The sequence below is a fragment of the Plecotus auritus genome (genome assembly GCF_963455305.1).
Source record: "Plecotus auritus genome assembly, chromosome: 3".
Classification (NCBI taxonomy): Eukaryota; Metazoa; Chordata; class Mammalia; order Chiroptera; family Vespertilionidae; genus Plecotus; species Plecotus auritus.
Window position 1 is genome coordinate 13,237,045 of NC_137772.1, and position 12,062 is coordinate 13,249,106.

The window sequence follows — 12,062 nt, forward strand, 5'->3', positions numbered from 1 at the left end:
TCATCACATAATTTGTAAAATCTTATTTCACATACAGTAACATGCATCTTTACATATAAAGAGTTTGTAAAGATTAAAATATACTACATCACAGGAAAAAAGATAAACAAAGGTTTAGCATGCCACTTCTGTAAGACTGTCAACATTTGCAAAAAACATCCACACATTTCAGTCTTGTAGCACAACTGTCTATACTACATCTCTCAAGATAGCAACCAAGTCCCACTACACTGGTCTATTTGTCATCTCCTATTCCTAACCCAGTTCCTCTCATTTCTCCTTCCAGCTTTGTTCTGACTCTATACTTTCTTGTTTGAAATGCTTTCCAATCTTCTCTCCATCCACTCCACCTCCCTTACCACTTCCTTTACAACAGAGTAAACATTCTTTTTTCTAAGAGATCATGGTTATTCCTGTGCTATCAAGAGAACAAAAGCAACATAAATTATGGCCTTGCTCAGTGTTTCTCAGATTTTACATATATCTATACATATTAAGACATCCAAATCTTGCTAACATGCACACTAAAAAACAATGCGTACCCACCCATTCAGTTGGTATCAAGAGGGGCCAAGGGTCTGCGTTTGTAATAAGCTTCTAATGATGCCATCTGCTCTCCATAACTCACAGTTTGAATACCAAGAATTTAGCTGACTCACTTGATTTTGTTACATATTAGTTTGGTTATGCTATTTAGTCTTTTATTTTTGTGAGGGTGCCTTACAGATGGGTCTTGATCAAATGTGAACACATGTTTTGGCAGGTATTTTTATACTTAAATATGAGAAAAGAGAGCATGTAGATCAGAATGTTAATCTTTGCCTTTAAGTAAAAAAGCTGCACTGTATACATAAAAAGCGTAATTCCTCAGAATAAATGGGTTTTTAAAACACAAACACACCAGTATTTCGAGGACTAGGCAGACATGGCCACATGTTTACTAAGGATCCTGTAAGACCCTGATACTCAAAGTGTAGTCCACAGACCACTATTGGCAATACATGGGAGCTCATTAGAAACGCAGACTTTCAGGTCCCTCCCCAGACCTAGTGTAACCTTCATTAAATTATTTAAAAATCATAGAAAAATGTTCAAAATCACAGAAAAAAATTTAAAGTGACATGTAGTTAACACTATAAAGAGAACGTTTATGTGATATTCAATGGCAAGATTCAATAAAATATGGGTTAATGTTAAACCTTATTAACTAAGGTTCAGGAAGGCTAAGAGCAAACTTGTTTTAAAAGCAGTTTCAAAGATTTTGGTATTCAAAGATTGCAATGTATTGTGAGGCCCACATTTCTTTAAATAAATCAAATCAAGGATATAACCAGAAGCATGACTAAGTGCTGAATGTAGGACAAGATGTAATATTAAAATATAATAGTAAAACTTGGACTTTAGCAACTTTTAAGTAACCTACAAGATTTGAAAAAAAAATCTTCTGAGTTCACAGTAAACACATATATAAGAAATATAAGAAGCAAAAAAAGAAGAAATGCAATGTTTATATCTAGAACAGTGCCCACCCATCTAACCATAGTGAAATTAAATATGCCAGAATAAAGTTACCAACATTCACAACTGATCAATATTCAACAACTTTAAATACTTACCACTATTTTTAATTCTGCTTTTCAGCTGAGCAGAATGCCTCTTCTTACTCTTTGATTTGGGAGTTTTGTCTTTAGATGCCAGGCTGGCCTGTGCAGATGCTTTTCTTGTCTTAAACGTTTTCGTTACTGTGGTTGGATCTACTGGATCAGGCATGCTGCTAAAGCTTTCTAAGGATTCTTCATCAAACTGGCGTCTTCTCATACTGGTATCTAATTGATCTTTGCGATTACTATTTGTAGTTTTCTCTACAGACACTGCAAATCCAGTCTTGAATGGTTTTTCTACTTCACCTTCTTGGTCATATAACCATGGTGTCCTACTGTTTTCCACCTCCTCTGTGGGCTGCTTTTGATTCCTTACACCAATGAAAATAAGCTTTTAGAGGGTACAATGATAGTTTCTATGTTTATCAAAAACTCCAGATATAGCACTTAACTTATAGTTTACTAGATTTCAGTAAATAATCAAAAGACTATTAAAATATTTTCACAAAATATGCATTATATAAATATTTTACAGGCTAGTGTTCTAAATTATCTAACTTTAATATTAAACCCTTCTCACTAGTAAAAGTCCCAAACCAAAGATCTAGCATTCATAACAGAAAAGACTAGAAAGGATAGGACATATAAGGAAAACACAAAAAACTTGGACGAAGAGCTGAAGCAGAGGGTATGAAACATACATGGATCTGTGTCACTTACAGTAGTTCAACTAGAACCAGAATTTGGTAAAAACAATGGCCATGCAACTAGTAATTTCTTTCTCCACACATCAAGTATAGTTTAGTTTTATTGGCCCAGTGTCATTTTCAAATTTTACCTGCTAAACACTGGCATCCTTAATATTTTAAAAGGTATTCACTGGTCATCTAATTTGAAAAAAAAAGAGTCAAAACAAAGTTAAACAGGATTCCTCAGAATTTTTAATATGCCAATGTACTTTATAAAATATCTTAAAAGGGATCACAGTGAGATGTCCAAAACCTTTTATCACAGAACCTGACATGAACAACAATGTTCCAGTCCTGAAAGTGTAATTTGGGAGACACTGATTTACTTATAGAGGTTAGACAAAGGTTAGCCAACCTAGTTTACAGGCCAAATTGAGCCTGCTGTTTTTTTGTACGGCCTGAGAGCTAATATGATGTTTATATTCATACATGGTTGAAAAATAAAATCAAAGGAGTAAAGTTTGTGACAATTATTAGTATATGAAATTTACGTTTCAGTGCCCATAAAGCATTGTTGGAACACAGCCACTCGTGTGTTTACATACTGTTATGGCTGCTTTTGTGCAAAAATGGCAGAGGTGAATCGGTACGAAAGGCACAGTAATATTTACTACCTAGCCCTTTACAGGAAAAGTTTTCTAACCCTAGCTCAAGATTATAATGTTCCACCTGACCTCTTATTATCTCCAGCCATTCAATTCAGGGAACCTATACTAGTTGAGATTTTGGGGAGGAGATTAGGTATAATCTGAAGTAGGTCAAATATCTAAAACCATATTAGATATCCACAGCCATCCTTTTTTACTACCAATTATATATAAAATATGGATAATAATGAAGTAGGAACTTTACAGAAAGTAGGAACTTTACAGAAGGTAGGCTATTCACTAAAGCTTTGAAAAAATGTTTATTGCTTATTACGGAGATTCACTCAGCCATCATTTCTGAAAGACAACTGAACACTGTTAGACTCTTTTATAAAGCACCATGAGATTTAATAGAAAAAGATGGTTAGTACAGCTAAGAAAAGCAAAGTCAGAGAGGACAATCATAGGACTCCTAGTTGAAGTGATACCATATATCACTATAACTTTCTTGTCTAAAGTTGTCTCTATAATAAAATAGTACTCAACATTACATTTGGATAAGCCTTAGGAACTCAGTTTTATCAGGAGCTCTGAATCAAAAGTGCCATCACTTTACAACTATCCTCTAGTAATTAATATTAGTTTTTACTGAAATCCGTGAACTTAAAGACAGATATCAAATCAAGCCCAAAAGACACTGTATGGGTAAGGTCTTATCCTTTCAAAATGAATCTCATAGGACACCCTGATCAAAACTCTGAACTGCTCTTGTATCAGGGCAGGTATATGCCTGAGACACATCTGGTGAAAGGTCAAAGTTTCATAATCCCAACACTCCCAGGCCAAACAATCACAAACATACTCCCTAATTGTGTTTTCAAATCCTACATAATAAAAGGCTAATATGCAAATGACCAAATGGTGGAATGACTGGTCACTATGATGTGTGCTGACCACCAGGGGACAGACACTCAACGCAGGAGCTGCCCCGATGGTCAGTGTGCTCCCACAGGGGGAGCGCCGCTCAGCCAGAAGCCGGGCTCACAGCTGGCGAGCACAGTGGCAGTGGTGGGAGCCTCTCCCACCTCCGTGGCAATGCTAAGGATGTCTGACTGACAGCTTAGGCCCACTAAGCCATCAGTAGGACATCCCCCCAGAGCTCCTGGACTGTGAGAGGCACAGGCCAGGCTGAGCGACCCCCTGCCAAGTGCACGAATTTCGTGCACCGGGCCTCTAGTTATATATAATTAAATGTAATAAAAAAAGAGATTAATGTGATCTATTAAAACATAATGAATTATGTTTGCAATTGAGTTACCTTTGTTTTTCTGCTCCAATAGAAGAATTGCTTTCAAAAGGTTTTGGAAAGGCCATGTATTCTGTTTTCCCTGAAGAATTCTGGGCTAATGGTTGCTGTTGTTCAGTGGGTGTAGAAATATTCTGAGAAAAATCTCCACAATTAGAAGAAAATAAAGGGCTGAAATTCATACCTAGTAAATAAAAGCAATGGGTAAGATGACAATAAAGTACCTTTAGCCTTAATATGAAATAAGACAGTTTTAATTAAATGTGCCATTCAGATTTACCAAAATAAGAAATTGTTTATTAAAATAAACTAAGTCATTTATTAAATCACAGTTTTAGCTCAGCCCACTCTATTTCAGCATTAGTGATAAAAAAAAGATCCCATCCCCTTAAAAGGTAAGAATAAGAGTACCTAACATCAAATTATTACAGGGTGTCAGACTCTACTGTAGGCACTCTGCATGTTCTTTCATTCAATGCTTAAAACAACACTATAAAATAGAGGTAATCTTTATTTTACCCATGGGAAAACAGACACAAAAGGCCTGTGCTGCTCTCCAGCCACATCAATTACTCTTACCTGCTATGGCCCTACACAGCAGCCATACTTACTGACCTTTAAATTCCCTAAGTGATATACTGTTTCATCGCTTTGTAACTCTAAGTGGTTCCACTGATTACAAAGCCCTTTCTTTCCCTTTTACTCCCTGGAAATAACTTCTATTCATTTTTTAGCTTAAATAACTTATTTTTTCTGGAAAAAATACATTTCCTGATGATCTCTTGCCCCAAGTAAGAGTAGGTCACTCACCTCATTTGTATCTGCAGTACTGCACTAGGCATTTATTAACATTCTTAGCTTCCTCACTAAACTTTAAATTCCTTAATGCGATAGTCATCTTTGAATCCCAGTCATTTATTACTATACATAGTGTCTGGCACATAATGTGTGCATAAAAAAGTCTGAATAAAAGCCTAAGCTGAATAAAATTAAATGTAAGCCTAAACTAAGCATTCACCTTTAGTCTAGCAGTGTATCTCCCTGCTGAGACATGAAGCTCCTCTACAAGAACACTGTTATTCATCTTTTCTCTATGTTTTACACAGTGCCTGATGTACAGTAGCCACTGGATACATCAATTCCTTTTCTCCTTAATAGTTGTTAAATAATTCAAAGATATAAGAATTAGCAAAAATTCATAATTGTTTACTTAATTCCATTAGCAACCATAATAAACTTAAATTTTCACTATAAAAAATCAAAGTAGAAAAGAGTTTCTAACTTTCTTTGCAAGTATTTCCCACCAGTCCAAAAAGAGACTGATAAATATCCATGCAACAGACAAACAATACTCTCAAACGCTTCTGTTCTTGTTTATTTTTCCTTTAGGTTTTCAGTCACTTACCTGGTGCAAATGATGAAAAATTAGTAAACCCAGGTAGGTTAAACAGATTTACAGGCTGTGTTGGAAAGCTGAAAGGACAAAATAAACTGGGAGAAGGAGGGTGTGGTGCATTACTGCCCCTTTTCTTGTTTCCAGGTTTTTCTGGATGCTGATTTTGTTGGTGCATAAGTTCATTTAGCATTTGTTTCAATCTGTAAAAATTTAAGAAGCTGGTAATTTAAAAATCAGTTATATTAACATCTACTTACAGTACATTCAGAACGAATATGTGTAAGAAATGATTCATGCAAAACAGACTGATTGCTCTGATATTCACTACAACAAATATTTGCTTGTCCTGCAGGCTTAATTCAGTAACAGCCTTAGGATCAAAAACTGCACTTAGCATTTCTATTAGATAGTAGATATAATTATAAGAAACTCTTTTTCTTGTCTGCTGCTTTACTGAGGTATGTTACACACGATATAATTCACCTAATGTAAGTGTAAAATTTTAAAAACAAAAGACAAGTCCACAATATTAAAGATGAATATTGGGCAAATCACTGCTTATAAAATTCTCAGGTGACAGAGAATATTTGCATATATAATTTGGCTCATACCCTTTGTCCCAGAAGATAACTGCAATACCACTGCTCAGTTTTAGCACTTATTATGGAGTTTCACTATTTCCAAGAAACTGATTACCTTTGTACATTATTCTGTTGCCATGTTAGCTGAGTGTAGCACTGGTTCAACTGGTGCATTATAAGATGCACTTGAGGAGATGCAACATTGCTGGGCATAACACTGTAGGGACCTGTGAGAAGAGTTTGGAGCAGACAAGATAGAGCCTATGGAAAGAAAAATATTCCGTAATGTTTTACTAATGACTTGAGAAAAGTGTGGACTGCTTCAAAAACAAGATAAAAATTTTTTACTTTCATAGTGAACTCTACCTGCTGGTCTTGCATCAAAGTCTGACAAATACTGACACTGAAATCAAGTTGTTTCTTTAGCTGATTAATTTGTTCTTGCCATTGTTCTTTCTCTTCTACATACGAGAGTTCTGACACCCAACGAAGGTTTTCCTGACGTTGCATGCTGATATTCTGTTGTCTTGTCTTGGCTAATGGACGACAATTTCCATCTTCTGGAAAACGGCGATTATTCTTCCATCTAGTACAAGATTTAAAGCATTAGGTCATCATATATAATTATTTGGTTTTTAAAATCTGGCAACAAACCACAGGCCAGTATTCTCTTTTTAAGTTAAAGAACTCAAAAAGCATGAAAAATAAAGGGGATAAAGATTCTAGGATTTTAGTCTTATACAATTATCATATTTTACTCTTTTCCAGTATTTTTCACTTACGTCTTAAACAGAAGTGTCCATATAATTCTGTATATTGCAAAATAAAAATATATCACAAGCATTTTTTCCATTCTTCATGTTATAAGCTTAGCCACATTACATCAGGTGGAATTATTTCACCATCTTTTACTCATCAAACATTTTTCACTATTGTAAATAACAATATAATGAGTATCTCTGTACAGACTTTTTTCACTCTCTACGATTTTTATTTTTTATTTTTTTTAATATATTTTTATTGATTTCAGAGAGGAAGGAAGAGGGATTGAGAGATAGAAACACCAATGATGAGAGAGAATCATTGATCGGCTGCCTCCTGCATGTCTCCTACTGGGGATTGAGCCCGCAACCCAGGCATGTGCCCTTGACTGGAACCGAACCCGGGACCTTTCAGTCCACAGGCCGACGATCTATCCACTGAGTCAAACCGGCTAGGCTCTATGATTTTTAAATGTTTGCCAACCTCCCCCAAAAGAACAAAAATCAAAGCTTATGATGAATCCTGATTCAGTGTAACTGGAATATATCTCAGCAACACTCTTGTGGTATAGTAAAAAATATATTTTGAGCCCTAGCCGGTTTGGTACAGTGGATAGAGCATCGGCCCTAGGACTAAAGAGTCCCAGTTCAATTCCAGTCAAGGGCATGTACCTGTTTGCAGGCTCGATCCCCAGCCATGGTTGGGGCCCTGTGAAAGGCAATCAATTGACGTGTCTCTCTGTGCAGGAGGCAACTAATCCATGTGTCTCTCCCCAATCCCTCCACTCTCTCTAAAAAAATCAATGGAAAAATATCCTTGGGTGAGGATTAACAAAAAATATATAGATGTAGTTTTTGAAAGGTGAAAGGATTAAGAAGAAGGAAAAAAGACCTCATAGACACAGACAACAGCATGGTGATTACCAGAGGGAAAGGGGGTTTGGGTGAGGTAGAAGAAAGAATAGGGAGCATAAATGGTGATGGAAGGAGACTTGACATGGAGTGGTGAATACACAACACAATATACAAATAATATATTATAGAATTATACAAATAGAGCTACCATACGACCGAGCAATCCCTCTCCTGGGTATATACCCGAAAAACTCGACATCATGTATTCACAAAGATATATGCACCCCTATGTTCACTGCATCATCACTCACGGTGGCCAAGGCACAGAAAAAAACCAAAGTGTTCCGCAATAAAAGAAAGGACAAAGAAGACATGGTACATATACACAATGGAATATTATTCAGCCATAATGGTGAAATACTGCCATTTGCAACAACCTGGATAGACCTTGAAAACATTATGCTAACTGAAATGAGTCAGTTAGAAAAAGCTAAGAACTATATGATTTCAATCATGTCGGAGATAAAACTGAAACTTTTGAACACGAAAAGCAGTGTGGTGATCACCAGAGGGAAGGGATAGAGGGAGAGAAGGAAAGGGGTCCTAATATAAGGTAACAGGAGAAAATTTGACTTGGATGGTGGGGACATGATCAAGATACAGATTTTGAAACATAGAAACCCATTCCTAAAACCTGTATGTTCAAGTTGACCAATGTCACCCCAATCAATTTAATAAATATTTAAAAAATAAAAATTCAAAAAAGAATTATACACATAAAACTCCCAATGAATTCAATCCAATCTAATAAAGAGGGAATATGCTAATTAACCATCACTCCATCACAAAGATGGCTGCACCCACAGCTGAGGCCAACTTCCCATAAGGAGCCTTAACAAGCAATCATCAGGGACCTGAGGCTATGCCCCCCCCACCCCTGTGGGGCTTGACAGGGGACCTCAGGCCGTGTCCCCCACCCTACAGGGCTTGACAGGGGATCTCAGGCTGTGCCCCCACCCAGCAGGACTTGACAGGGGACCTCAAGGTGCACTTTCCGTCCTGGTGCCGTGCTAGGGGACCTCAGGCTGCTCCCCCAGCCCCAGCGCCAGGCCGGGGGACCTAAGACCGCACCCCCCGCCCAGCAGGGCTTGACAGGGGACCTCAGGCCGTGCCTCTCGCCTTGGGGCCAGGCCAGGAGACTTCAGGCCATGCCCCCTGCCCAGCGGGGCTTGATGGGGGACCTCAAGGTGTGCTTCCCATCTTGGTGCTCGGCTATGGGACCTCAGGCTGCTCCCCGTGCCCCAGCGACAGGCCGGGGGACCTCAGGCCACGCCCCCCACCAGGTGGGGCTTGACAGGGGACTTCAGGCTGTGCCCCCCACCCCCACCCCGGCACCAGGCAGGGGGACCTCAGGCCGCAGCCCCTGCCCCAGCACCGGGCCAGGGGACCTGAGGCTGCACCCTCCTGCCTGGTGGGGCTTGACAGGGGACCTCAGGCCGTGCTCCCCACCCAGCGGGGCTTGATGGGGGACCTCAAGGTGCACCCCCAGTGCTGGGTTGGGGGAACTCAGGCCGCGCCCCCCACCCAGCAGGGCTTGATGGCGGACCTGAGGTTGCACCTCCCTGCTGGTGGGGCTTGACAGGGGACCTGAGGCTTTGCCCCCTTCCCAGTGCTGGGCTGGGGGACCTGAGGCTGCGCCCCCCCTGCCTGGCAGGGCTTGACGGGGACCTCAGGCCATGCCCCCGCCTGGCGGGGCTTGACAAGGGATCTCAGGCCGTGTCCCACACCTGGCGAGGCTTGACGGGGGACCTCAAGGCACACCCCCCACCCTGGTCTGGGTTGGGGGACCTCAGGCCACGCCCCCCATCCTGGCACCGGGCCAAGGGACCTAAAGCTATGTCCCCTGCCCAGCGGGGCTTGACAAGGGTGGGACTGGCCGGGTCTGGATCTAGCCCAATGGGGGTGGTGGGCGGCCGGGTCTGGATCTCACGCGATTTTGAGGCGCATGTGGGTGGGCGGGGACTTGACTCTGGGTCCCATGGTGTGGCCCAGACTCTGACAGGGGGAAGGTTTTCATATACATTTTACTAATTTTCTTTCATCTCTGACACTTCTATTATAGAGAAAGGGCAAATAGCAATATTAAATTATTTCCTCTAATTAATCCCCTTTTAATGTGCACAAATTTCGTGCACTGGGCCACTAGTTAAAAAATATTTGTCCCAGGTTTCCAGCAGAGCTCCTATAATTCTTGGCATCCCGAGTATCCTGTGTTTTTCATAAAGAGCCCCTTTCCAGCATATCTGAGTTTCTGCTAATACCTCTTGGCAGGCCTGAGGTAGCTTCATGAGGAGACCTGATGGCCAGAAAAACCAGCCAGGCGACTAGAGAAGTTGGAACTTTCAGCCCTATTTCCCAAACTCCAAGGATGATAGAGGAGGGGCCAGAGATTAAGCTGCATTGTCTATATCCAATGATTTAATCAACTAAGCCTGTGAAATGAAGCCTCCATTAAACCACTAAACAAAGCACTGGTTAGCTGAGCTTCTGGGTTGGTGAACACACTGGAGTGCAGGGAGGGTGGTGCATGCAGAGAGGGCACTGAAGCTCTGCAACCCCATCCCTCAAACCTTGCCCTATAAATCTCTTCCATTTGGCTGTTCCTGAGTTGTATCCTTCATAATAAACCAATACATGTAAGCATTTTCCTAAGTTCTGTGAGTTGTTTTAGCAAATTATGAAACCTGAAGAGGGGTTGTGGGAACCCCCAAATTAGTAGCCATGTCAGACAGAAAGGTCGGTTCCCTGAGGACTTATGACTGGCATTAGAAGTGACAGTAGTCTTGGCGGACTGAACACCTTAATTTGTGGAGTCTGCCATAAGTCCAACTAGTTAAGTGTCAGAATTGAACTATACTGTAGGATCCCCTGTCGGTTCAGGGAATCAAAGAATTTCTTGGTGTCAGAAAACCTGAAACTCTTCAAATCAAGCAAAGAATTAAAACAGAAACTAACCTATTTTTAGTTTCCTTTACACTGTAAGAGTTATGATTCATGCTGTTAGGAGAATACAGAGAAAAGTTATCATTGGAACTGGCATCTTGCTCTTCTTCTTCCTCCTCTTCATCTGTCCGAACAACTCCTTCAGAAAGGTAACCATCTTCATCTCCTTCTTCATCTAGTGCACACTGGGTAGAACCTCCCCAAGTTGCCATTGTTCTAGAGATTAAGAGACAAAAAACCCAAGAGATCATTCTGGAGATGAGCTAAATACTTTACCACCATGTGCCAGACACTGTACCAAATATATATGTACATGCACGTGTGCGTGTGTGTATATAAAATATCATTAGTAACTATGAGCAGTATTCTAAATTATATATAGAATATATTTCCTCTGCCTTCCATAAAACAATTCTTCCAATTACAACAGTAATCATATCCTCTGAATATTTTTTCCTAAACTAAACCTTCCTCAACTTTCCTTTCCTTGAGTGACAGTTTTCTAGATCAATACCATTCTTGTCCAATACCATTCTCTGAACAGTAGTGATGATCTATATCTGTGCTGCCCAACACAGTTGCCACTAGGTACATGTAACCAATGAACACTTAAAATATGGCTGATGTAATTGAGAAAATGTTTATTTTATTTAATTTTAACTTAGTTACCTCTATACTCTATCTAGTGACTGTCATATTTGGGTACTACAATTCTAGAACCTATATTCTAAAATCTAGATGCTTATCAAAGCTATCCGAAGAACTTGAAGTATAAATGTGTGGTATTCAGAACAGAATAAAATACTAAAGATGTAGTTTGATCACTGAATACGTATGGGGACTCCACGAATAAGAAAAGTTCTTCTAAGAGGAAGAAGAGTTAGGCTTGGTGCAATGTTCCAGAAATGCCATCTGAAAATATCAAAATGTAAAGTCACAACACATTTGAATTCCAAATTTTAGATCTGAACACTACTATCCAGATAGTAATTGACTGATATTAAAGATGACCAAGTCTTTTAGAAATATTCTTGATATGAAAATTTCAAATTTAAATCCTAAAAACTAAATGTCTTATGTAATAAAATGTTTTAAGATCCTTAGAAACCTTACAAATAGCAGATACTCAATTTAAGTAAAAAAAAAAGTGCTTATTTCTGGCCTGATGGAATAGCACTACAAAGTATCAAAGTTAAAGCTTAACTAAGTTTTCTTTTTCTTTT

At 39.4% G+C, this 12,062-nt stretch overlaps 1 protein-coding gene across 46 annotated transcripts in view; it reads right to left on the reverse strand.

The window, feature by feature from the left end:
* Nucleotides 1–12,062, reverse strand: part of PCM1 (pericentriolar material 1) — an 84,348-nt gene that overhangs the window by 32,897 nt on the left and 39,389 nt on the right. For 45 of the 46 annotated variants that reach the window (XM_080662570.1, XM_080662567.1, XM_080662563.1 and 42 more), the window contains 6 exons: nt 10,852–11,055; nt 6,587–6,806; nt 6,336–6,481; nt 5,649–5,839; nt 4,256–4,427; nt 1,617–1,972 (listed from right to left, as the gene is read on the reverse strand). In XM_080662570.1, the coding sequence (XP_080518696.1) occupies nt 1,617–1,972; nt 4,256–4,427; nt 5,649–5,839; nt 6,336–6,481; nt 6,587–6,806; nt 10,852–11,055 (1,289 nt within the window). The remainder of the gene's footprint in view (nt 1–1,616; nt 1,973–4,255; nt 4,428–5,648; nt 5,840–6,335; nt 6,482–6,586; nt 6,807–10,851; nt 11,056–12,062) is intronic. The other variant, XM_080662535.1, reaches the window with a different exon arrangement.